Source organism: Adiantum capillus-veneris, chromosome 30 (assembly GCF_014529385.1).
Source record: "Adiantum capillus-veneris isolate H3 chromosome 30, ASM1452938v2, whole genome shotgun sequence".
Taxonomy (NCBI): Eukaryota; Viridiplantae; Streptophyta; class Polypodiopsida; order Polypodiales; family Pteridaceae; genus Adiantum; species Adiantum capillus-veneris.
Genome location: NC_140960.1, coordinates 77,723,706 through 77,749,712, shown reverse-complemented (window position 1 = coordinate 77,749,712; position 26,007 = coordinate 77,723,706). Strand labels below are relative to the sequence as shown.

The window sequence follows — 26,007 nt, the reverse complement described above, 5'->3', positions numbered from 1 at the left end:
AAGTGCAGAGGGAGAAATTTTTTCTTGGCAATTGGGACTCGGGAGATTCCGAGGAATCTCAATTAGAAATAAATGGGTAAAGCCACTAGAAAGGGCCCGGGAGGTGATGACGATCACGCGGGTATTAGGACATAAAGTAAAAGAGAAAATAAAATCGCGGGTATTAGGACATAAAGTAAAAGAGAAAATAAAATGAGACAAAGGACAAGATCGACTACCATAATATTAGACAAGCGGCTACCATTTATAGTCAAAGCGTTTAAGGCTGATGTCTTTTAATACATGCTAAGGTTCTAAGAAGAATATAGGTGGGGATATTAAGTAAACATGTGAAAAATAGAAAATTTCAATCCAATATTTCTTTTTATTTTATTGTTGATTACCCATTCATGTGTTATAAGCAATATATCAGAGCCAAATATACTCTTCATTAAAGTTTATAGCCAAATATGCTATAACGATAGCATATTAAATTTTTTATTACATGATACCTTTCATTGTTATAGGTGTAGTGCTCTCATCACAAAACTGGCTCATTTAGACAGAAATATGTCCCCATAATCTTTTTTTGATTTCTTTTCATAAGAATCAGCCAAGATGCTTTTCTAAAAGTTTGGATGAAAGTTAAAGTAAGTGGAAAGGGTTTGTCACATGGATTATATGGCGTGTTGATGCAACAGAGAGACCGAAAGAGAGAGATTTTCTTTGGGTTCAAAGGAAAAATGGTATTTTTTTTTTTTAGGACACTAGTGCTCGGGAAAATGTGTCAGCTTAATATTGTACTGTTTCAATTTCCAAAGTATAGCTCGATCGCAAGGGGAAATGGAGAAAAATATTGTGGAAACCCACAAAATAAGCTTGATTTTATAAAGGAAAAATATCCCTCTCATTTGTGAAACTTCGCAAAATACCCCTCAAATTTCAAAAATTCCCTTGTTTTCGCATCAATTCCCAAAATGCCCCTGCCTGTGGCATCAAATGCTAAAACTAGAATTTGGGTTGGTTATGTAGGCTTTGGAGATGGATTGCTTCATTTTATAAAATTCGTGTTCACAAATTCAGGGAAAGGAATTTTGTATGCTTGCAAAATTCCGACAGCGATGTGTGGAGACGCAGAGGTGGCAAGCGCACAAACTGACGCGAGGGTGGGGCTCAGCAGGGTGCGGACAGGGCAGGAGGACGAGCAGCTGACGCGAATAGGGCAGGAGCGCAATAGTGCACGGCCATCATGTACATGCGTACGTTACTAGAGGTTCGGATAGCATGGTGTTTCTCTCTCTCTCTCTCTCTCTCTCTCTCTCTCAGGCGTGCACGGACAGAGGCTCTCATTGCTGCTACAGTTTCATAGGGGGACCATCCTGAGGGTGGGTTTGAGTGGGTAGAGAGCTTCACTTCGCCCGAAGCTGCTCGAGAAGGTCGACTCCCAAGGCCATGAGGGAGAGGGTGTATGAGGGGAAGACAGGGGTAGGTGTGGAGGAAGAATTGCGTCGCACAGGAGATGGAGAAGAGAGTGCGAGGACAAGGAGAAGAAGAGAAATCGTTGTTTTAGTTCTTTTTGGTTTTAGGCCCCCTGGGTCGTATTGTCGATGAACACGCCATGGCTGGATTTCAGAATGGTCATACGTAGTTTCCCGATGATAAAGCAAAGCAGACGAAGGATGGAGTTTTGCAAAGTGTGGCAATCAGGTGATGCGACCCTGCGGCGACAGGCCAATAGTGTACAGTCTCCATCGCCTTGCGACCAACACTCTCAAGTAGAGCTGCGACCTGGAAGACTTGGAGGTGAGAGGCATGGGTGCAACGCTTGCGTGTTTGCGTGAGAACCGCGGAGGAAAGCGATCCTTTGGTTTTGCTAATAGTGTAGAACGGAACCTTGATGTTTAATTAATCAATGGGTTCAATTTAGAACCCAAACTGCCAATCTTTGTAAGGGTTGCATTAAGTGGAATATATTCCCATTGTGCCAATTTTTCAAAGATTTTTATGCTTCTTCTTGCTTCCTCATTTAACTAGAGCAATCTAGCGAGAAGTTTATCAAAGATTTATTGCGTCTTTTTGTTTTCTCTTTTGAGAAACATAAAATAGATCTCATTACCCGACAAGACTATTCTTTGCAAGCATTAAAAAAAAGTTAACTTAGAAATGATTGTGTAAATAGCACATGCGGAGCATGGTGTCATGATGTGATAAGAAATTCCATCAATTACTAAATTTATTAAGTTATTTAATACCAAACATCACAAAAACACTTTCAAAAAATGGTTTAAGTTTCATGTGGTGCATTTTCAATCATTTTGATGTATTTTTATTTAATTTTTTGAGAGATGATTCACGACATATAGCAATAAATGGATTTTTTATTATAGAAAAGTCATATTTAAAAAGCAATGAAAATATAAAAAATGATTTAATAAAATTACACTTCAAATATATATTTTTAACTAAGTTTTGCGAAAGAATCCATATTGATTCATGTATACTAATAGATAAAGGGGGAGGGGATTTCGACCACCCCCTGCCACATGGCGACTTCTCAAGAGTCAGACGTATTCAAGAGACTCCATGGGCGGGCTCTTTCGAAAAATACTAAATAAATCGCCGCCAGCCGCCTACTCAAGATGGCGCGCTTGGCGATGCCAAATCGATCAAAGCAGGAGAGAGAGAGAGAGAGAGAGAGAGAGAGAGAGAGAGAGAGAGAGAGAGGAGGTCTTGCTCCTCATCGTCATCCTCGAGAGAGAGAGAGAGAGCTCTGCCACGCTCTCATCGTCATCCTCAAGAGAGAGAGAGAGAGAGAGGTCCTCAAGGAGTCGTCGGGCTGCTCCTCCACGTTGCTGCAGCTATTCACCGGTTGCTCTGCCACGCTCTCATCGTCATCCACGGGGGGAGAGAGAGAGAGGTCGGGAGAGAGAGAGGTCCTCAAGGAGTCGCCACACTGCTCCTCCACGCTCCTGCAGAGCTGACCTGCGGCTCCTCACCTCCAGCTGCTGTGGTGACCTACAGGCAGCGCTCTCTCTCTCTCTCTCTCCCCCCCCCCCGCGGAGACTGCACCCCTGTGGGCATTTCACTGCAGGTAGCTCTCTCTCTCTCTCTCTCTCTCTCTCTCTCTCTCTCTCTCTCTCTCTCCGACTGCGCCCCTGTGGGCATGAAATGAGAGAAATGAAATGAAATGTTATATTGAGAGAACCCCCGGCGACTGCGCCCCTGTGGGCATTTCACTGCAGGTAGCGCTCTCTCTCTCTCTCTCTCTCTCTCTCTCTCTCTCTCTCTCTCTCTCCAGCGACTGCGCCCCTGTGGGCATGAAATGAGAGAAATGAAATGAAATGTTTTCTGTGAGAGTGACAGAAAATATTTCATTTCATTTCTCTCATTTCATGCCCACAGGGGCGCAGTCGCTGGAGAGAGAGAGAGAGAGAGAGAGAGATGAAGTGACAGAAAATATTTTTCCCCAATATTTTGCCAATATTTTGCCCTTCAAATTTCCAAAATCCCCAAGTTACGTGATTCCAGAGATGCAAAAAAAGAAAACAGTGGTTACGTGATTCCAGAGATGAAATGAGATGAAGTGCAGTGTTCCGAAAAATTTCAACCCTCTAATTTGTGAAAATTTCCATACCCCCAATACTTTGCCCTTCAAATTTTCCGTGGTTACGTGATTCCAGAGATGCAAAAAAAAATTGGGGCTTTCCATAAGAAGGGCGTTGATCGTCTATCAATACAATATGCTAAAATGAGAATTTGTGTTGGTTATGTAGGCTTTGGAGACGAAATGCTTCATTATTTTACGACATGATGCCTTTTTTTTTAATAGATAATTGTGAAAAAATATTTTAAGACAAATTCGTGTTGGTTATGTAGGCTTTGGAGATGAATTGCTTCATTATTTTACGTGATTCCAGAGATGCAAAAAAACATTGTAGCTTTCCATAAATTGTATCAATTCAATATGCTAAAACTAGAATTTGTGTTGGTTATATAGGCTTTGGAGATGAATTGCTTCATTATTTTACGACATGATTGCTTTTTTTTTTTATATAGATAATTGTGACAAATTGCATGCTAAGCACTAAAAAACGGATCTTAATTGACATAAAAGAATAAACATTAGAAAATAGATACAAGGGTACTTTCATGAATTTTGAAATTTAAGGGGTATTTTGGGAATTGGCACAAAACGTGCTTGAGGAGCTTCCTGTTCGAGATGTCAAGGAGGGAGGGAGAGAGAGAGAGAGAGAGAGAGAGAGAGAGAGAGAGAGAGAGAGAAGTAGGTGTGTGTTGTTTTTTTATGCGATCGACCCTCGCAAGGGTGCATTGATCGTAAGATATGTCCAATAGCAGGGTCAGGAAGCTTTGAGCTATTTTGAGCAGATGTAAAGTGAGGACACCTCTCCACTTTAAGAGGGGTCATTTATAGACCTTGGCCCTTCGAAGATTCCTACCTAGGATGTCGTCTCTTGGAATGCACTGATTGCGGGAAATGTCCAGCTTGAAGTGGCAAATAAGCCAATATTTGCGGACGCCCATGAAGTTGCCAGTCACGGCCCACACCTACTGCGTGTCAATGCCCTTGATATTCCACTCGAATGCCTTGCCACATGTATTAGCGTTGCCACTACCCTCCTCTATAGCCCGTAGGCGTACGTATATTCTCTATTGTGGTAGCCGCCGACTAAATGACCACCAAAGAACCCTAAAGAGATTTTCCTCTTTCCCCTCTTCAACATCCTTGGCTACTCACAATCGTCAACAGTCAAGGAGAGCTGAGTTCTAAGCTAGATACAAGGAGAAGATGGTAGAGAGAGCATTCTCTGGGGAGATGGATGAAGTGGGGTTATAGGTGAAGCTTCAATGGAGGAGGGTGTTGGGTCCAACTTGAGGATCGCAAGGGTTGGGGATGGGAAAGAGCGTGAAGGTGCTGACATAGTCGTCCATAAGAGAAGCATGGGAGGGTGGTATTAAGGATGGTGTAGGAGTAGCGATGATGGAGCTGGTCCATTTCTAGAAGCTTCTCGGCTATGAAGGGGTAGGGTGTTGCTGTGGAGGTCATGGTGGCCTTTTCCACACAGCCTAATTTTTGGAGTTGGCCATCCACTGGATGGGAGCTTTGAACCACTGATTGCAACCAGTATTTGTGGATGCCCACGAAGTCCCCCATCACGTCCCACACCTTCCACTCGAATGCCTTGCCACATGTATTAGTGTTGCCACTATCCTCCTTTATCGCATGCAGACATACGTATATTCTCTATTACGGTAGTCGCCGACTGAATGCCCCTTCAGTAACCCAAAGAGGTTTTCCTCCTACTTCTCTTCAAAACATCAGACAGAACTCCATCTCGATGTTGGGTGCTACTCTCGCACAGACAATGATGGGTACATGTATGAGTGCTACGTCACAGATGTTGTAGAACTATAGAGAGAAAGAGAGAAGAAGAAGACATGTTTTAAAGTTGCAGGCTCAATCCCATGAGACCTCAAGGATCAACAAGAGTTGAACTCACAGATGCGAAGAACTTTTGGGTTGTTTTTGGCTGATGCGAAGCGAGGGTGTCGCTTCAGATGCAATCACATACGCTTGCATCTTGAGGGCAAGGGTCACGGTCACAAAGCTCTAGGTTGTTTTTAACAAATGCAAAGAGAGGGCATATCTCCACATGCATGAACCTTGAAGGTATGTGGCATCACCCAAGATGCTGATATGGGCAAAAAAATCATGATAATATTGTAAAATTGGGGTCGTTGAAAGAAAACGTCGTGCTTCGCACTACCTTGGTTGACATGTATGCCAAATGCCATGCACTTCATTAAGCACAAAAAGTGCACAAGGAGATTCCGACCTAGGATGTCGTCTCTTGGAGTGCACTGATTGCGGGAAATGTCCAGCTTGAAGTGGCCAATAAGCTTTGAACCACTGATTGCAGCCAGTATTTGTGGATGCCCACGAAGTCCCCCATCACGGCCCACACCTTCCACTCAAATGCCTTGCCACATGTATTAGTGTTGCCCCTATCCTCCTTAATCGCATGTAGACATACGTATATTCTCTGTTACGGTAGTCGCCCACTGAATGCCCCTTCAGTAACCCAAAGAGGTTTTCCTCCTCTTTGGGTTACTGAATGCCCCTTCAATAACCCAAAGAGGTTTTCCTCCTACTTCTCTTCAAAACATTAGACAAAACTCCATCTCGATGTTGGGTGCTACTCTCGCACAGACAATGATGGGTACATGTATGAATGCTACATCATAGATGTTGTAGAACTATAGAGAGAAAGATAGAAGAAGAAGACAGTTGAGGGTTTGAGATATGGTAGCGGATATCACCCTGAAAGACCTCTTGGTGGTGTCAGCTACACTTTTTGAAATGCTAAAAGTTTAGGTTGGAATCCCCTCCATTTGGTACTTGGTTTTCCAAGGTCTACCAACAGTTACAAAAAATAGGTCTTCAAAAGTAATGTTTGGTCTCATAGACCTTGGCCCTTTGAAGAAGTTTAATATAACATTTCGTTTTGTTTCATTTCATACCCCTCCTCTCCACATGAGGTTGAGACTGTGAGTCAGTGTTCGGGAAAAGGAGAAATTATGCCCTTGAATTCTAGCATTGCCTTGGTCGACATGTATGCCAAATGCCATGCACTTCATAAAGCACAAAAAACACAAGAGGAGATTCCGACCTAGGATGTCGTCTCTTGGAATGCACTGATTGCGGGAAATGTCCAGCTTGAAGTGGCCAATATAACATTTCATTTCATGTCCCTCCTCTCCACGTGAGATTGAAACTGTGAGTTATCGTCATCAATGCCCGAGGATCTTCGGCATGAAGCGGTGACCACAGAACCTCATGCCCCCGCACCCGCCCCTCACAGCTCTTAGCATGGTGCAGTGTTGACCACCGACTCTCACGCAGGCTCGCCATTGTAGCCTTCCTTCATCCTCCCATCTACTGCAGCAGCGCATGCCATCCTCCTCCGGGCTACTGTAGCAGCGCACGCGGGCTGTCATCGCTTCTCATCTCCATCGTCATTTTTGTGGGCTCATCGCCATCTGAGCCGGCTACTGCAGCAACGCACGCGGGCTCAACATCCTCCTCCCGGCTACTGCAGCAACGTCATCGTCATCTCTACGGGCTCTCATAGACCTTGGCCCTTTGAAGACGTTTAATATAACATTTCATTTCATCTCCCTCCTCTCCACGTGAGATTGAGTCTGTGAGTCAATGTTCATGAAAAATGTGTTTCAGCTTACTATCGTTTGAGTTTTAAACTAGATCAGAGCCCTATGTGAGTAGGGCTTAGCATTGCACAACAAGCCAAAAAAATTAAAGTGTACCTCACTTGCAGATTGGAACAGCTACCACCGGACACTAGGTGACACTAGTCTTAACAGTTGAGGGTTTGAGATAAGCGTTGACAACATCTTGAGTGCACTCTATACCACCGGACACTAGGTGACACTCTTAGAACAATATGACACTCTTAACAGTTGAGGGTTTGAGATATGGCAGCGGATATCACCCTGAAAGACCTCTTGGTGGTGTGAGCTACACTTTTTGAAATGCTAAAAGTTTAGGTTGGAATCCCGTCCATTTGGTACTTGGTTTTCCAAAGTCTACCAACAGTTACAAAAAATAGGTCTTCAAAAGTAACGTTTGGTCTCATAGACCTTGGCCCTTTGAAGACGTTTAATATAACATTTCAAGCTGTTTCATTTGATACACGTCCTCTCCACGTGAGATTGAGACTATGAGTCAGTGTTCGGGAAAAGGAGAAATTCTGCCCTTGAATTCTAGCATTGCCTTGGTCGACATGTATGCCAACTGCCATGCACTTCATAAAGCACAAAAGGTGCTTTGAATGAGCTTAATCTATGGGATGTCGTCTCTTGGAGTGCACTCATTGTGGGATATGCCTACACATGAGTAGGGGAGAGAGAGAGAGAGAGAGAGAGAGAGAGAGAGAGAGAGAGAGAGGGGGGGGGATGGGGCAACCGTTCTCTTGGCCCTAACCAAGTTAGGCATATCCCACAATCAGTGCATTCCAAGAGACGACATCGTACACACAAGCTTTGGCTATTGCTCTCTCTATGGCCACCTTGCACCATAGAGAGGGAGGTATAGAGAGGTGGATAGGGGAAAAATAGAGATAGTAATAGATAGAGAGAAAAACATGTATAACCCGGTGCTAAATATATATCTTATTCTTTCTTACAGATATGGAGCACGTGCTTACCTCTGGAGGAGATTCTTCGGAGGTGATATTTTCTACCCCAGAGAGAGACCCGAGCAAAAATTTACGAAATGCCAAGCGCGTTGCCCGAGGTGGCGATGGACCTGCAAAAGAAGAAAATTGTAGATGGACTAGGTATCATCCACACAGTATGCTCCAAAATTCAAGCCTCATGTGAGAGAGCGGAGGCATCACAGGTTTCCTATAGAGAGAGCATTCATTGGTTGAGCCATTCACAATATGAGCAAGGGGTTTATCTTCATCGTCTAGAGGAGCGGATGCAACTACAGATTAATGGTATTTTGTAGTAGCAGAGCTCAATCAAAGGACAACTTTCTCGCATAGAAAGCAACTAGGCAAAAATCATGAGTCTCTTGGAGAGGTCCGTTCTTGACAAGGATAGCATGGATTTCAAAAGCATTGTGCCTGGATTACGAAGTACTAGCAACAAATTGACCGCCATAGCAGTACAACATACTACAGATGTCTTCGAAGTTAGATCTATCTCAAACAAGCTCCATGCATTGGTAATGACCCATTGGCCCAAGAAGGGGATTAATGTCATTGGAGATGTTCCATCTAGTTCAAAGTAGGGCAACCCTTGCAAGAAGTGAATTATGTAATCGATAGTAATAATCACTTCTTTCTCATTTATAGACTTAGCAGATCTATATTTTGGTGGCTTTGGGGATATTGACTACATTTTGGGGGAGGCTTATGTATGTAGTGGATACCAATTTGCTCACGACTCTTGGTTGTCTTCTTTGGATACTACATTCTCAGAGGATCTCCATAGTTGTAGTATTTTTGTTGCCACTGTGTCTTTTGCATCACACCTCCCGTTCCCCGCCCCCTCGCCCCCCCCTCGCCCTCTCTCTCTCTCTCTTTCTCTCTTTCTCTCAAGTTATGTTGCAGTGAAAATCTCTCTCTCCCTCTCTCTCTCTCTCTCTCTCTCTCTCTCTCTCTCAAGTTATGTTGCATTGAATCTCTCCTCTCCCTCCCTCTCTCTCTCTCTCTCTCTCTCTCTCTCTCTCAAGTTATGTAGCAGTGAATCTCTCTCTCCCCCCCCCTCTCTCTCTCTCTCTCTCTCTCACACACACACACACACACACACACAAAGTATTCTAGGTGTGTGCAATGTCTGACTTCTTTCTAGGTATGACAAATGTGAAGAACTTCATAAAGCACAAAAAGTGGGTGAGAGCTTCCTATATAGGATGCCGTCTCTTTGAATGCATTGATTGCTAGATATGACCAATTTGGGTAGGGTCAAGAAGCTCTGGGCTATTTTTGGCAGATGCAAAGTGAGAGTGTCTCTCCTAATGTAATCACATGCACACCATTGCCGATGTGGTATTTTCTTTTGATTGCGTAAACGGAATGTTCACAACAATCCAAGCCTCAATGCAACTCTACCAACTCAAATGGGGACTTGTCACCATGGTAACTCTTCATAATGAAGCACTTCGGGGCTGATTTGGATGCACCTTTGAATCCGTCTTGAGCAAAAGTTTCCAATGGTCAATAATGGGTTGACCAATAATGGGGTAACGTGGCGACTCCTCAAGAGTCAAGGGACCTCAGTCGGGCGAGAATCCGGTTGACGTGCAGACTGGCGCGTTGTAACCGCAGCGGAAAACTGCTGGCTGAAACTCAGGCCTTAACCGACAATCGTCTGTGGGCTAATCGGATGGACTCGCTACCCCAACTATATCCTTAGTTGTAGTTAGATGAGATATAGAGAGACAAATATAGAAGTATATAGACATTTACCATGTGGGTTGGCAAGCCTTCTCTCACTGACTCTCTCAAAGAAAGATAGACATAGTTGGGAAATCCTTTCTTCTCCATACTCTCTTCTTATAATTCTCTAGATACTAACCTGTATATACCTGTGAGTACTTATAAGAGTTCCTTTTTGGACAGATGGCTATTGGTCCAAAGGTGTTGTCTCCTGGACATGCAAGACGTAGTAGGATATGTCAAGCCTCTCGAGCTACGCGACGTGCAACAGTGCGAGATAGAGTTCGATGTTCTCTGGGTGAGATTCATGTGCCTCGCTTGGAAGATTGCCAGCAATTGATAAACGTGAATCGATGCAATGATTCCTCACGGAAGGATTTCATTGGATGTAGATAATGTAACATTTAATGGCCTAAAAACTTGTGTGTAGCAGAAATTAGCATGAACATAGTGGGCATTTCATTAGAATAGATTCCTAATGAGAATTACAAGAGTGCTTGGGTGGAGAGAGCAACAAAAAGCATAACACCTAGTTAGATAGCATCAACAATACTTTCAAAAGAGAGAGAAATTAAGCTATTGAAAACAGTTGAGGACCGGATTTGCATGGAGCCGGTCCCCCCCTCCAAAAGGCTTTGTATTATGGTTTCTCCCATCAAGAGAGACATTGTACAATACAATTCTTTGTGTTCCTTCAAGACTAGCTAGTGCAATGAAGATGAAAGCTTCATGCACTAAGAAAAACACTTAGTAAACACAACTTTAATTATCCCCGTTCTCAGACCTAAGACCTCACACACCTTCGAAGATGGTGAGAGCTAGTAGGGTATGAAAGTAGATTGAGAAAAAGAAGGAGTATCTTACGAGAAAGATGTACATCTCCTCACATAATCACTCATATTAGCATAGCTTTAGCTTAGTAATTATCTTGGTAGAGGAGATGAGCATGCATTGAAGCTTGGCTCTTGGTTGGATTTGCATCCACAAGCCAAGAGTGTGTCGATGTAGGCTTCTATCTCACAAGCTTGGAGTAGGTGATGAGCTCTCCATTAAAGCTTGGGAAGCGATAGTCTTCTCTTTCTTCACAAATGAGATTGTGTGAGTGTGTGTGTGATAATGCCTTGCAAAAATCAGCCCCCTCTCTCTCTTGGGTGAGCCCTCTTGCTAATTGCTCTTGCAGGCTCCCCATTGGACCTCCCCAAGTCAAGCCAATGGCTATTAAGCAGCATAGGTGATAGCCTTCTGACATGTGTCCCCCTTTCCCCTTTTGTGAGAGCTTAATAAATTAAACTTAATTGATTTAAATGAATTAAATCCCCATTGGACCTTTCCCCATTCTGACCAATAGAAATTAAGTAGCCCATTGGGCTGCTCAATTCCTATTGGACCCCTTCACAGGCTGTCCAATAATCATCCAGGAGACTTAATTTTCATTGGTTCTTTTTATTAAGTGTTTTAAAATTAATTAGACTAAATTTACTCTAGCCTAATTCTCATTGGTCCACTTCAAGGGTCATCCAATAGGAATTGGGTACATCTTGTAAGCATCTGGCCTAGGGAGTTGACATGTGTTCCTCATTCCCTTTGTGTAAAGGGAGCTTGTGTGTGTGTGTGTGTGTGTGGCCTTCTCTCTCATCCCCTACTTGCTAGGCTTGCCCCCTCCTATGTAGGGATATTCAAAGACTTTTTTGGTCACACACAAAGCATCCAATTTCCCTAGGGTTGACCTTTGGACACAACCTTTGAATTTTGGAACCTTAGCATTTTGGAAGTCTTAATGGGCTGAACCTTAGGGTCTTTTTAGCCCATTGTTTCACATGGCTCTTTTGCAGATGGCCCCCCCTTTGGATCCCTATTTTCCCTCCATTGGATCCCTACTTGTGGCCGGTCTGCTAGCTTAACCAATATTCTAGCTTTTTCTCCCCTGGCACTTCCCCATATTAAATGATCACTTTAACATGAGAAAATCATTTAGGAGAATTAGATATTGATTATTATGACATTAACTCTCTCTTGAAATCATAGTCATCCTCGACTATGGTGTAGAGAAGATAAAGCATATTCACGAGTCCTTTTCTTAGCGGGTAGAGGATCCCTATGTTACCCTACGACATCATTCCACAATGGATGACTAGTCCATTTGGCGCTTGAGAGCCTAAGGCTGCCGCAAGCATGTCTGCCCATTAAACCTATCAGTCTTCCATAGTAGAGTGACAAGCTCTACTTGGTGTTTGGGAGACGTCGTCTCCGCAAACTTGATCTAAGCATGCATACTACTTCATTTTTGTGCACAATAAAAAAAAAGAGAGTCTTATAAGACAAAAAAATTTGTTCATTTTTATCATTTTGTACATTTTCTTACTCTTGGGAAGCATTGTAAGCATTGACAAGGTTTAGGTTATCCTTTAATTGTATGCCTTGCATCCATCTAGCATCTTCAAAAGGATAATTCTTAAACTTAATAAGATATCGTCGGATAGTCTTACCGCCTCTTAGTACCTTGTCTTCATGTCGGAGAATGGACTCGGGCTGCAGCACCTCCTCTTGGTCCTCGATCTCTGGTGGGTCTTCAATAGTTGGTTCTTGAGGTGGCTCTCCTTTGTAAGGCTTTAATAGGCTCGCGTGGAAAGCATTGTGTATGAGCCAATGATTGGGCAACTTGAGTTGATAGGCTATCTCATTGATTGGCCTAAGAATCTGGAAGGGACCATAGTACCTTTTTGCTAGTTTAGCATAGTACTTTTGGTGGCCCGTAAGATTCTTGCCCGTCATGTGCCTTAATCGAGCCTTGGGAAACTTTAACAAGACCAATCGTTTTCTTTAAAGGCTTGGGCTCTTCTGTGCTTGTCAGCAGCAGCCTTTTGCCTTTGCTGTGAGATAGAGATAGCATCCTTAATCTTTTGAAAAGATTCTTGTAGGTCTCGGCTATACTCATCTGCAGCGAATATCTTCCCATGTACTTTAAGAAGCAAGGGACTTTTTGATCTTCCCTCAATTACCTCGAAAGGTGCTTTTCCCATGGAAGTATGTACAGTGTTATTGTAAGCATACTCCACTAAGGGTAAGTACTTCTCCCATTGGGATCTTTGATGTACTTCCGTTACATAGGCTTTTAGTAGATCGAGAATGGTTAGGTTAGCTATTTCACTTTGGCCATCCGTTTGTGGATGATAGGCCGAAGAGAAGTTTAGCCTTGTCCCTAGATTCTCAAAGAGACCCTTCCAGAAATTAATGGTCATTCTAGGATCTCTATCCGACACTATGGACATTGGCAAGCCATGGTACTTGAAAATTTGTGAAATGAAGAGGGTTGCCATTTGATGGGCTTTGATAGTCTTTTTGACAGGTATAAAATGAGTTTGTTTACTGAACCTGTCTACTATCGTCCATATTCCCGTATTCCCATGGATAGACTTAGGCAATCCAAAGATAAAATCCATGGATATGCTCTCCCATGGTGAACTAGGGATTGGCAAGGGTTGAAGCAATCCAAGTTGCTTCCCACTATCAAATTTTGTCTTCTGGAATACCACACATTTAGAAACATACTCTTGTATGTTTACTTTCATGGTAGGCCAATATAAATATGTTTCAATTCCCTTTAAGGTAGACTGAATCCCCCTATGCCCCGCATAAGGTGGAGCATGAGATTCATACATTACTTTCTCACATAGTGAGTTAGTAACACATAGTCTATTTCCATAGAGAAGATAACCATCTTGTAAAGTAAATGGTTCTTCTTTCTTCCCCAATGCAAGGGCTGAAATCACATCTCTAAAATTGGGATCAATAGCGTACTCATCTATCATTGAAGATAGATCATTGTGAGTGGCTATGGAAACCGCATTCACTCTCGGTCGTCTTGAGAGTGCATCAGCTACTTGATTATGCTTGCCAGCAATGTGAGCAATATGAAAATGAAATTGCGAAAGGAAATTTTCCCACCTCATTTGTTTGTCGGAGAGCTTGGTCTGCGTCATGAAGTATTTAAGAATTTGGTGATCTGTTCGCAGAATGAAAGGAGTCCCCAATAAATAGTGCTTCCATGAGTCTAAGGGATGTATAACTGCAAGGAGTTCCTTTTCATATATGCCTAGAGCTTGCTCAACAGGGTCGAGCCTTCGACTCTCATAGCCTATGGCGTGCCCTTCTTGGAGCAAAACAGCTCCAAGGCAATCACCACAAGCATCACATTGGACCTCAAATGGTTTTGAGAGATCCGGTAGTGTAAGCACAGGTTGAGAGATAAGCTTTTCGAAAGCATTGTTCTCCTTAGCAGACCATGTATACCTAACGCTTTTCTTTGTTAGGTCATGTAATGGTCCCGCAATTTGTGAGAACTTTTCTATGAAGCGTCTATAGTATGCACACATACCTATAAAGCTTCTTAGTTCATGAAGATTCCTTGGTGTAGGCCATCCTTTTATTACCTCTAACTTTAATGGATCCATTTGGATGCCATCTTGAGAGATAATATTGACCTAAATACTGAATCTCTTGCAATAAAAATTCACTTTTCTTTCAATTAACATAAAGTTTATTCTCTCTTAAAACTTGAAATATTACCTGGAGGTGTTGCTTGTGTTCGTCTAATGAATTAGAGTAGATGATAATATCATCAAAGAACACTCTAGTGAAGGTTCGCTGAGGCCTGAACAGCTTCTCCATCAAGCGGTTGAATGCGGCTGGTGCATTGGTCAAGCCAAAAGGCATGACAATGTATTCGTAAAGACCAAATGTGGTACGAAATGCGGTCTTTACAATGTCTTGATCAACTATCCTTATTTGATGATAGCCACTTTTTAGGTCAATCCCATTGAAGTAGGTCGATCCTTGTAGCTTATCAAATAGGTCTTCTACCGGTAGAACGGGAAACCTATTCTTGATAGTGATCCTATTTAGTGCTCTATAGTCGACACACATGCGATATGTGCCGTCTTTCTTTTGCACTAATAGCACAGGAGAAAAATGGAGATGAGCTAGGCCTAACCATGCCCTTCTCAACTAACTCATGCATTTGCCGCATAATCTCCTCTTGTTGAGCTTGAGACACTCTATAAGGAGGTTTGTTAGGCGGTGAACTTCCTAGAAGAAGTTCAATTGCATGGTCATCATTACCTCGTTTAGGAGGTAGCTCACAAGGGATTTCGTCAATAAAAACATCTTGAAACCCCTTGAGAAAATTGGATAACTCTAATTCCTTTTGGTTGCTTGTATTGTCTTTTGTTAAAGCATTAGGTTCATTTTGAGAATCTTTAACAAATATCATGTACACGGAAATAGAGCTCTTTATTGACTTGATGAAAGCTGGTGTATGTACAATGGGGATAGTGTTACCCATTTCCTTAGCATCTATATACATGTCTTTTTCCCTGAACTTAAAGGAGATTCTCCTTTTAGGAAATTTAACATCGGCAGCCAGGCGGTCAAAACCATGGTGCCCCTAGGATTATGTACATCCTCATGCTTGAGAGGAGAGATAAAGAAGTCCTCTTTGTCCACATAGCCTTGGACATGAAGCCTCAATTTCCTGATTAAGGGAGTGACTGAAGCTTCTTGCCCCTTGAAGGCACTGTCTGCGGGTAGGACATCTCCCATCTCGTAGGATTGTATGCCTAGCTTGGTGGCCAACTCTATAGATATAAAATTGTGAGAGAACCAGGGTCAAAGAGAATAAAAGCATCATGTTCTCTTAGCTTTCCCCAAGCATGGCATAGAGGAGATCCTTTGTGATGAGTTTGGTGAGTCTCCTCCTCTTGGATTTCAACCAAGGAAGCTCTAGGAGGATCTTGGCGGTTGTTCTTTTGGGGACAAGTGCGGTATGCATGCCCTTGTTCACCGCACTTGAAACACCGGTTATCCTTGCGATAACTCTCAAGCTCTTCAAGAGAGAGTTTGTTCTTACCTTTGTAAACTCCCTTCTCTTTAGCTTTGTTGGAGTTGCCCTTAGGAGACTTTTGGACATTGTCCTTCCCCTTAGGCTCATTGGAACCCTTGTTTTCCAGGGTCTTATTATTTCTTTTAGCCCCTGTTTGGAAATTGATTCAAGAGGCCACCATAGTATGGTGTGTTACCGCCGATATGGTACGTGGCCTTTGGGAGTTGACATACTCCGCCATTTCTTCAGTTAAGCCCGCACAAAATTGTTGCTTTTGCTCTCCAAAATCCAACTTTTTAAAGACAGTGGCTTTGAGTTGTAGGTCCCAAAACTTGTCTACATATTTGTGGATGGATTCATTGGGAGAGAGCTTTAAGCTTCGCCATTCGGTGAGTACTTTGTCTTTGGCATCGGTGGCCAAAAATTGCTTCATAATGGAAGCTCTTAAAGCTTTCCATGTTCGTGGAGCTTCACCGTTGGCTCGTAGGCTAGACCACCATTGCCTGGTGGACTTTTGAAAGTGCATAGCTACATGGCGTAGCTTAGAGGACTCCGTGAAGCCCTCGTCTCCAAACGCCGCATCAAATTGCTTGATAAAGGCCAAGACTTTGTCCGTACCACCAAAGGTGCCATCATAGGTAAGGAAAGAGATGCTCTTCCCTCCCTCTTTGAACTTCTTCAACTTGGATGACCTCTTCCATGCGGCATAGGATTTCCTATGGCCTCTTCTTTTTGATGGTTCAAAGGTTGCACCATCACTTTCTTCAGAAGGTGAAGAATTTGAAGAAGGTGGAGAAGAGGGTGACCTCTTTCTCGCCTTTTTCTTGTCTTGATCTTCGTTGTCTTCACCATCACTTTCATAAGAGGAAGTGGATAAAGAAGATGGAGAAGAGGGTGTCCTCTTTCTTGCCTTTTTCTTCTCTTGCTTTTTATCATCCCTCTTTGAATTATGGCGTGGAGAAGAGTGTAATGGTCTTCTCCGCTTTGGTGGTGATGGAGAGCGTTTAGCCCGCCGTCTTCGTGGAGCCATCTCCGCCGAGGTGGCGGGAGACTCACTTCTTTCTCGTTCCTTCGGTGGAGGCTCTTGAGTTCTCCTTTGGGAAGGAGATGCATCATCAAGAAGTAAATTATTGAGCCCTTCATATGGATTCTCTTCTTCTTCCCGAATCGGAGAGAGACCTCTTTTGGGAGTCTCACAAGGAGGCTTCCTAGGTGTTCTCTCATCTTGTTGATGAGCTTGGAGAATCCCGTGAGCACGGAGCTGCCCTTGCACTTCACTTTGGAGAGATGGATTGCCCATGGCTTGTTGACGCCTAGAAACAAGATAGTTAACAAGCATTGAAGCATCATTAGTAGCTTGCTCATGAGCAAAATCAAAGTTATCAACATCAATTTCACTCTCTTTACTAGTGTCACCCATTCTAACAACTTTTAGGTGTACTTTGGCACTTCAAGCCCTAGTTTCTACTCCTCTTTACCCCTTTAGAAAAAGCACTCAAGCTACTGTACCCGCGGCTCGAATACCATTAATTGCAAGGAATAGAAGAGAGGGTCTTTCGACACCAAAACAACACCGGCTCCTGTCAAGCTTCTAATAGCTCAATAGTGGTTAAGCCGTAGGCAAGCCCCGTAGGACTCCACTATTAAGACCATAGCTCTCGACGGTGATACCCCGTTAACTGCACAAAGGCAGGCGCACTGCAAGGCTGAAAAATCCCTATTCTACTTACTCACAAGCAATTAATAATACCAACCATTTATAGCTAGCTTGAGGACCTCCCTTCTTGAGCAAGAAAAGAGAAACCTTGTGCTCTGATACCAATGTAACATTTAATGGACTAAAAACTTGTGTGTAGCGGAAATTAGCATGAACATAGTGGGCATTTCATTAGAATAGATTCCTAATGAGAATTACAAGAGTGCTTGGGTGGAGAGAGCAAAAAAAAGCATAACACCTAGTTAGATAGCATCAACAATACTTTCAAAAGAGAGAGAAATTAAGCTATTGACAACAGTTGAGGACTGGATTTGCATGGATCCGGTCCCCCCCTCCAAAAGGCTTTGTATTATGGTTTCTCCGATCAAGAGAGACATTGTACAATACAATTCTTTGTGTTCCTTCAAGACTAGCTAGAGCAATGAAGATGAAAGCTTCATGCACTAAGCAAAACACTTAGTAAACACAACTTTAATTATCCCCGTTCTCAGACCCAAGACCTCACACACCTTCAAAGATGGTGAGAGCTAGCAGGGTATGAGAGTAGATTGAGAGGAAGAAGGAGTATCTTACGAGAAAGATGTACATCTCCTCACATAATCACTCATATTAGCATAGATTTAGCTTAGTAATTAGCTTGGTAGAGGAGATGAGCATGCATTGAAGCTTGGCTCTTGGTTGGATTTGCATCCACAAGCCAAGAGTGTGTCGATGTAGGCTTCTATTTCACAACCTTGGAGTAGGTGATGAGCTCTCCATTAAATCTTGGGAAGAGATAGTCTTCTCTTTCTTCACACATGAGATTGTGTGAGTGTGTGTGTGATAATGCCTTGAAAAAATCAGCCCCCTCTCTCTCTTGGGCGAGCCCTCTTGCTAATTTCTCTTATTGCAGGCTCCCCATTGGACCTCCCCAAGTCAAGCCAATGGCTATTAAGCAGCATAGGTGATAGCCTTCTGACATGTGTCCCCCTTTCCCCTTTTGTGAGAGCTTAATCAATTAAACGTAATTGATTTAAATGAATTAAATCCCCATTGGACCTTTCCCCATTCTGACCAATAGGAATTAAGTAGCCCATTGGGCTGCTCAATTCCTATTGGATCCCTTCACAGGCTGTCCAATAATCATCAAGGAGACTTAATTCTCATTGGTTCTTTTTATTAAGTGTTTTAAAATTAATTAGGCTAAATTTACTCTAGCCTAATTCTCATTGGTCCACTTCAAGGGTCATCCAATAGGAATCGGGTACACCTTGTGGGCATCTGGCCTAGGGAGCTGACATGTGTCCCTCATTCCCTTTGTGTAAAGGGAGCTTGTGACAGATAACGAGTCAATTCTCTCGCAAGTTATGTAGGGATTGAAGTGGTAGACAATTTGGAAGCCAATAATGGAGATGTTCTTGAGGAGCCAGTAATTGTCTCCAGAGAGGGAGATTACTCCAAAGTTGAGACACTTTGCCTACCTATCACCTACTTATATTATGAGACCACTTCCTTGATGCATATCTCTATGTTGTCTATTTCTCATTAAAAGTGTATTCTTCACAACATAGGCAACTTGGATTTTGCATGTTCCTTTTGTGGTGGTTTAGCTTGGAAAACAGAAGCAAAGACCATTCGCACATTTGTGGGGAAGAGTTGTTGCAACTCAGGAAATGTTTCTTTGCCGCCATTAAGTGAACCTTCTTTAGAATTAAGGGAATTGATGCACGGGGGTAATACTAGAAGTAGAGAATTCTTGAAACATATCAGAGCATACAATAGTGTGTTGGCATTTCTTTTTTGGGAGCTCATATAGATGAATCTCTCTGCCAAAGAAAAGGAATCTATACCTTCAAGGTGCATGGATCTATTTATCATAACATTGGTCCATTGATGCTAGAAGAGCGATCAGGTCAAATCCCTCGCTTTGCTCGGTTATATTTTTTTGACACTGAGAATGAGTTGCAAAACAGGATGAGTCATGTTTCTAAACTCAAACGAGATGTTTTGGAAAGCTTGCAATCGATGATGCATCGAGTAAATCCGTATGTTCAAGCTTTTAGGGGGTTTGCTACAATGGTCCAAACTTCCAATATTCCGGAGATTAGGATGGTCATTACTGAGAAGCGTACAAATGGCTGGCAATATGTTGCTCCAAAACGTATGGAAGTTGCTGCAATCATGCCTGGTCAGGGTGAAGAGAGCAACATTGGCCATCATGATATTGTGTTGAATCTTTTGGATGGTGGTCTAAAACGAATCTCAAATTTCCATAGGTCATACATGCCTCTATTATATGTGTTGCTATTTCCAAATGGTGAAGAAGGTTGGAATCCTTACATACCCCAAGTGAAGAGAGCGAAAGTAAGCAGAGAGCGAGTAAATGGAACTACAAAGTATATTTCTACAATGGATTTCTACAAGTATAGATTGCAAATTAGAGATGACATGACACAATGTCTTTTACGTGGTGGTAGGCTATTGCAACAATATATTGTTGATGCATATAGTTGTATGGAGGAGTTGAGGCTTTTGTGGGTTCGTAATCATCAAAGTGAACTTCGCGGTGAGGTGTATCAAGGCTTGACAGATATGGTTGGAGCAAGATATGGGACAAGGGATGATAGAGAATTGTTATTGGGTGCTAATGTTGGAAGAAGGGTTGTATTGCCTTCTTCGTATGTTGGTGGCCCTCGCTATATGAACCAGCTGTACCAGGATGCCATGGCAATTGTACGCAAGAGAGGAAAACCTGATCTCTTCATTACATTCACATGCAATTCTGGATGGAAGGAGATACAGGATGCATTACTGCCTGGACAGACATCCAATGATCGTCGTGATCTTACTGCCCGTGTTTTCTACCATAAGTTCAAGGATTTGATGGGCTTGTTGATTAAGAGAGCTATTTTTGGTAAGGTCATTGGACACATTTCTGTGATTGAGTTCGAAAAGAGAGGCCTTCCTCATGCTCACATTATATTGATACTTGCATCTGAGCATAAGCCAACAGAGACATTGCATTATGATAAGATTGTGTGTGTAGAGCTTCCTGATAAAGTAATGTTTCCACAGTTGTATGATGTTATCAGTCAGTGTAATGTGCATGGCCCGTGTGGAAACTTGAATAAGAATGCTCCATGTATGAAAGATGGAAAGTGCAGGTTTAAATATCCTCGAAGCTTCAGTGCATCGACTACTATGGCTGGGGATGGATACCCGACGTAATGAGGAGGGATGATGGAAATTGCACTGTTCGTAATAAAGTGCAAATGAGTAATAAATGGATTGTTCCATACAATCCATTTTTGTCAATAAGGTACAATGCACATATCAATGTCGAGGTTTGCTCCACTATATCCACTATGAAATATCTCTAAAAGTATGTGTATAAGGGACATGACAGGGCCACTATTGTTCTACAAGATAGTGAAGGGCTTCTAAATGAAATTACAAACTATCTTAATGCTCGATATGTATCAGCATCTGAGGCTATCTGGCGTATACTTGGGTTTCACATGCATCAAGAGAAACCTGACATACAAAGGTTCCAAGTTCACTTGTCTCATCAAAATCAAGTCATCTTTAGCGATAGAGCGACTGTACAGAGTGTGGTGGAGGGAGATGTCAGCAAAAAGACAACGCTCACTGAGTGGTTTGTTGAAAATCAACAATATCCAGAGGCCAACGATTTGTTGTACATAGAATTCCCAACAAAGTGGGTTTGGAAGCGAGCAAGTAGAACATGGACTCAAAGACAGATTGGTGACATGATTGGAAGAATGTACCACATTGTTCCCAATGTTGGAGATTTGTACTATTTGTGTATGTTACTCAACATGTGCAAAGGATGTAAGTCTTTTGAGGATATTAGAACTTCAAGGACGAGTATATGACACATTTAAAGAAACATGTAATGCACGAGGATTACTGCAAGTTGATGATGAATGGTTTCTTTGTTTGGAAGAAGATTCTTTTCAGCAAACAGGGCAACAATTGTGCCTACTATTTGTAGTCATTTTGGTTTTCTGTGAACCAATACATCCTTGTGGAATCGCTTCTGTAAGGAGCTTTGTGAGGAAACAATTGACTAAGATTTATTAGTGCTGAGAGATTTATGCTTCATGTGCTTTTTGATGAATTTCTAATCCTTTATGTATATGTATATATATGAATGAAGATGGATCCTAACGCCTCTGTGACTTACACACTAGGGAGACGACCTCGACATGTCCGAGGTTAAATATTGTATATGTGTGTTTGTGAAATTTCGATACTTTAAATAATTTAAATCTCATAGTCAACGATTATGTATTAGATCCACCATTATGGAGGGGTCCAATCACAGCCATGTAGGTGATTCATCTACTCGAGGACTTGGATGTAGCAAGGTAACAATGTTGATGTTGATATAGTAAAGTAATAGATTTTGTGTATCAAAATATCTATCTATACTAATAGCTTTTCGTTTGGCTATAGATCACAATATTACCCAGAATTCTTAATGGTGGGGTATATATCATGCTTCATATGATCCGAGCTTGCTGTGCTACATTCAAGTTTCTATTCAGAAAGGATTCAGAGCACGTGTCACCATTGCAGAGTTAGGCCGAACCCGTCCAATTAATGCTATGTTTGCTCAAAATCTTAGTCTCGGTACTTGGTTCCTACGTGTTTTTGTGTTAGGATCTCTTCCTCCAGTGATTGGTAGATGTGTTTTACATAGTGGGCCATGGGTGGTTCGATACCGTAGCAGGGCATGTCGTAGACTACGCTTTTGAGCATATAAATCTTAAGTCTCTACGCATATTATATTTTTTGGCATGGAAAATATCACTTACTCTATATATGTTAGTGCAAAGTTAGTTTGAAAATATGTTGGATGACTTTTGTTTAGGTTGCTGCATAAAGGTTTTCATGCTGTCCATCTTATAAATTTCAAACACACACAGTACCGCTCTCTCTCTCTCTCTCTCTCTCTCTCTCTCTCTCTATCAAGCATGAGAGAGAGAGAGGAAAGGAGAGAGAGAGAGCTCTGTCTCTCTCTCTCTAGCTAGAGAAAGAGAGAGAGCCCAATACATGGACAACAAAGAGAGAGAGAGAGAGAGAGAGAGAGAGAGAGAGAGAGAGAGAGAGAGAATCCACCCAGTATGTAGACAAGAAAATGCTAAAAAGAACCAAGGTTTAGTGTAATCCCACCTAATTTAAGAAGCGGCCTGGTGAAGGCTATGTACGGGATAAAAAATGAGCTAATCACTTTAATCCAACCCGAGAAGGGGAGCAATACATAATCCCATCTTCTCATCTAGCTACTAATCTTGTGTATTACCCATTGGAATCTCGTCTTATGAGTCATATTTACCCCTAGTAGTGCACCCACGTGCCAAAATATCTTCCCTTTGGATACAATCTCTCTAGACCACATAGCAGGATCAAAAGAGTCGTTTTTAGATAGCAAGATCAACCTAGATTTTTCAATATGGCTTTATATCCAAAAGCTAGGGCAAACATTTGGACAATCTCCAAAGCCCTTCGAGCAATTTGCTGGCAGGATTTGAGGAAAAGCAGGGAATCATCTGTGAACATCTTAGCTAAGAGCTGGTCCTTGTTCGGTAAGGCGACCCCTTGGATCTCCCGCACTAGCTTCCAACATGGTCACCATCAGATGTGAGCCTATAGAAAACAACAGCGGGGCAAGCAGGAAGCCCTGCTTGATTGATCTTTTGACTTCAAAAGCACCCACAATCCTGTCATTAAATAGTAGCTCATAGTGAATTCCAATAGTGATAGTGCGAACAAGTCGGCACATTCGAGGCCCAAAGCCCAAAGATTTCATGACCTCCTCAATGAAAGACCAAGTTATCCAATCGTAAGCCTTATCAATATCAAGTTGAAGCAGGATACACTCTTGATTCGTTAGTGAAGCGTGCTCAATGCGAGCCATGGCCGCTGAGATGTTATTATAGAATGATCTTCCTAAATAATGAACCCGTGCTAATGCATAGTAATGGCTCTATCTAGAATGAGAGACAACCTGAGGGTAATTTCCTTGGCGATGATCTTGTAAAGCCACTTCGTCCTGATTTTAGGCTGCCAGTGCTTCAACTGAGAGCAACATATTTGCTTTGGGATTGGTTTACTGAGTCCCGTTTTGAAACTTGATTAGAAGGTTCCACTACATAACGCTTGACTGGCCATTCTTGTGATTGGGACTTTGAGATTGTCCCAAAATTCAATGAAAAATTTAGTAGTCAACTTGTCCCACCCAGGCGAATTCTCTTTACCTAGAGTCTTCAATGCAAGGCAACATTCCTCCTCAGTAATGTCTTTCCCTAGGAGAATGGCTTTGGAGTCTTAAACTCACATACATATTCATAGGTTGGTATAGGAATGTAGTAGCCCAATTTGTAATCAAAGAAAATTGTCTTGCAACCATGAAAGTTATAGATAAGCAACGAGAACACTATCGTCAAAGGACCTCTATTTAAAATCTATGATTTATCCAAAAAGTTTTGGATATTTCAAATTCAAGTTTCAAAATTTGCAAAAATCATACGTGTCCTTTTATGCCAAGGTCCTCACAAAATTCGAATGTCAAGAGATTATTTACATTTATGTACCATTCCAACTTCTAGTATTAACCATCTCTAAAAAGTAATAATTTGTGTAGCATCTCCTTTGTACAACGGACATTTTTTGAATTTCCAATCAATTCCATCTCTAGCAAGACCCTCATATGCAATTTAAGGCTCTAGCAAACATTCAAAACTAAAACCACTTGCCTACATTCTATGTAGAGACCTTTTTATGATGGTGAAGGCATGATGTTCATAAACAAATCATGTTTCTAAAAAAAAAGTCATTATTATATCTTGATTAAATGTTTATAGCTAATTTGTCATACTAGTTGTCCCTAACATGGAAAGAGATTGATAATTGGTCTTTCTAATTACCAGCTAGGAGGACTACTAATGTGCTAGGGGGACTACCACATTAGTACTACAATAATTAGAACGAGTATTAAGTGTTAATCTAAAAGTTAGTGGTCTATATTCATTGATTCTATAGCCATATGTAAGAAGGTATTGGCAGAACTTATCAATATGGTATACGCATGCTTAGAGTTAAAGTATCCTACCATAACTACATTATCATTGTGGTTTGACGTTACTAGTGTGTGTGAACTACAATCCAGAACCCACAAGAATTGAAAAATATTAAAATCAAGTAAAAAACCAAATGTACAGAGTAGGTGCACTGACACCTACCTATATGCTAATCAAGATATTTCACAAGTTTTATCTTGTGAAGAGATGTCCATTGGTGTCATCCATAACTTGAGGGTCATAGGATGTGTATGAGTGCCAGTGCACCTACCTATACTTGAGGGTCATAGGATGTGTATGAGTGCCAATGCACCTACCTATAGGTAGGTGCACTGGCACCTACCAATATGCTGATAAAGACATGTCACAAGTTTGATCTCGTGAAGAGATGTCTATTGGTTTCATCCATAACTTGAGGGTCGTAGGATGTGTATGAGTGCTTCCATCCTTCAATTCTTCAAAGCTATTTTCAATTTATGAACTGTACCTATGTGTGCACACTCACATGGTGAGATGTGTGTGTGTGTGTGTGCGCGCGCACTCAACACACACACACACACACACACACACACACACACACACACACACACAGGTTGTTGACTATGTGCCTACGAAGGGTGGTTTTAGAATTTTGAATAGGGGGTATTGGTTGTCGGCTATGCAAATGCAAGGGGGTTGTAAACAAACAATCTAAGATTGTAACATGCGGACATGAACCACTCGTCAAAAATTGTAATCGAGTCACTGATAGTTTGTGCTTGTGTGTGGTATGTACTCCCAATAGTCTGTGGGTGAGTGTGTGTGTGTGTGTGTGTGTGTGTGTGTGTGTGTGTGTGTGTGTGTGTGTGTGTGTGTGTGTGTGTGTCCGCACCTGCTCTGGTAAGATCCTCAAGCGCAAGCACAAAGTAAGAGATAGCAAGCAAGGAGAGGAGAAGATCCTTACGTAGTAAGCATAGGAGGATATTGAGAGTGTGTATGGTTGTAGTGGGTGAGTGTGTATGCGATGCGACACAGGTGGCACTTGCGTGTGTGTGTTTTTACTAGAGAGATCGAGCCAAGTTGTAACCCGTATCAGGGTGAAGGGACCAATCAGAGAAACCCTCACATGTTATTATTGAATGTGTGGAGCAGCTACCATTAGTGTACATGATCACACAATTGAGGCTCAATTAGTGATGCCAAAAATGGAGAAGTGCTACACCATGGGAAAAGTCTATATTGAGTCCTGGTTTGCTGAACAAGGAGCACGGTGTGTGTGTGTGCATGAATTAACCTATGCAAATGTGTGCATATGTTAACCTACTATGCAAGGTGTCCAAAACTTGAGCTTGATTATATAGGATGACCAAGACCATAAATGAGAAC

General features: G+C 42.1%; 3 protein-coding genes across 3 annotated transcripts; 2 read left to right on the top strand and 1 right to left on the bottom strand.

Moving 5' to 3' along the window:
- The first annotated feature begins 4,845 nt into the window (after nt 1-4,845).
- On the top strand, nt 4,846-5,405 carry LOC147418252 (uncharacterized). Its single transcript, XM_086506728.1, has 2 exons — nt 4,846-4,946; nt 5,228-5,405. The coding sequence occupies exons 1-2, from the start codon at nt 4,846-4,848 to the stop codon at nt 5,403-5,405; spliced, it is 279 nt and encodes a 92-aa protein (XP_086362854.1).
- Nucleotides 5,406-19,612: 14,207 nt separating this feature from the next.
- LOC147418251 (uncharacterized) lies at nt 19,613-20,764 on the top strand. Its single transcript, XM_086507089.1, has one exon. It carries the CDS (start codon nt 19,613-19,615, stop codon nt 20,762-20,764), a length of 1,152 nt encoding a protein of 383 aa, XP_086363215.1.
- Nucleotides 20,765-23,123: 2,359 nt separating this feature from the next.
- Nucleotides 23,124-23,480, bottom strand: LOC147418250 (secreted RxLR effector protein 78-like). Its single transcript, XM_086507088.1, has one exon. It carries the CDS (start codon nt 23,478-23,480, stop codon nt 23,124-23,126), a length of 357 nt encoding a protein of 118 aa, XP_086363214.1.
- Nucleotides 23,481-26,007: the final 2,527 nt, after the last annotated feature.

What these genes read in the sequence shown, in the direction of transcription:
- LOC147418252 (XM_086506728.1), top strand. Translation starts at nt 4,846, where the DNA reads ATGGAGGAGGGTGTTGGGTCCAACTTGAGGATCGCAAGGGTTGGGGAT. An exon ending in CATAAGAGAAGCATGGGAGG is followed by an intron (nt 4,947 to 5,227) that starts GTGGTATTAAGG and finishes TATCGCATGCAG; the next exon opens with ACATACGTATATTCTCTATT.
- LOC147418251 (XM_086507089.1), top strand. Translation starts at nt 19,613, where the DNA reads ATGGTCCAAACTTCCAATATTCCGGAGATTAGGATGGTCATTACTGAG.
- LOC147418250 (XM_086507088.1), bottom strand. Translation starts at nt 23,480, where the DNA reads ATGGCTCGCATTGAGCACGCTTCACTAACGAATCAAGAGTGTATCCTG.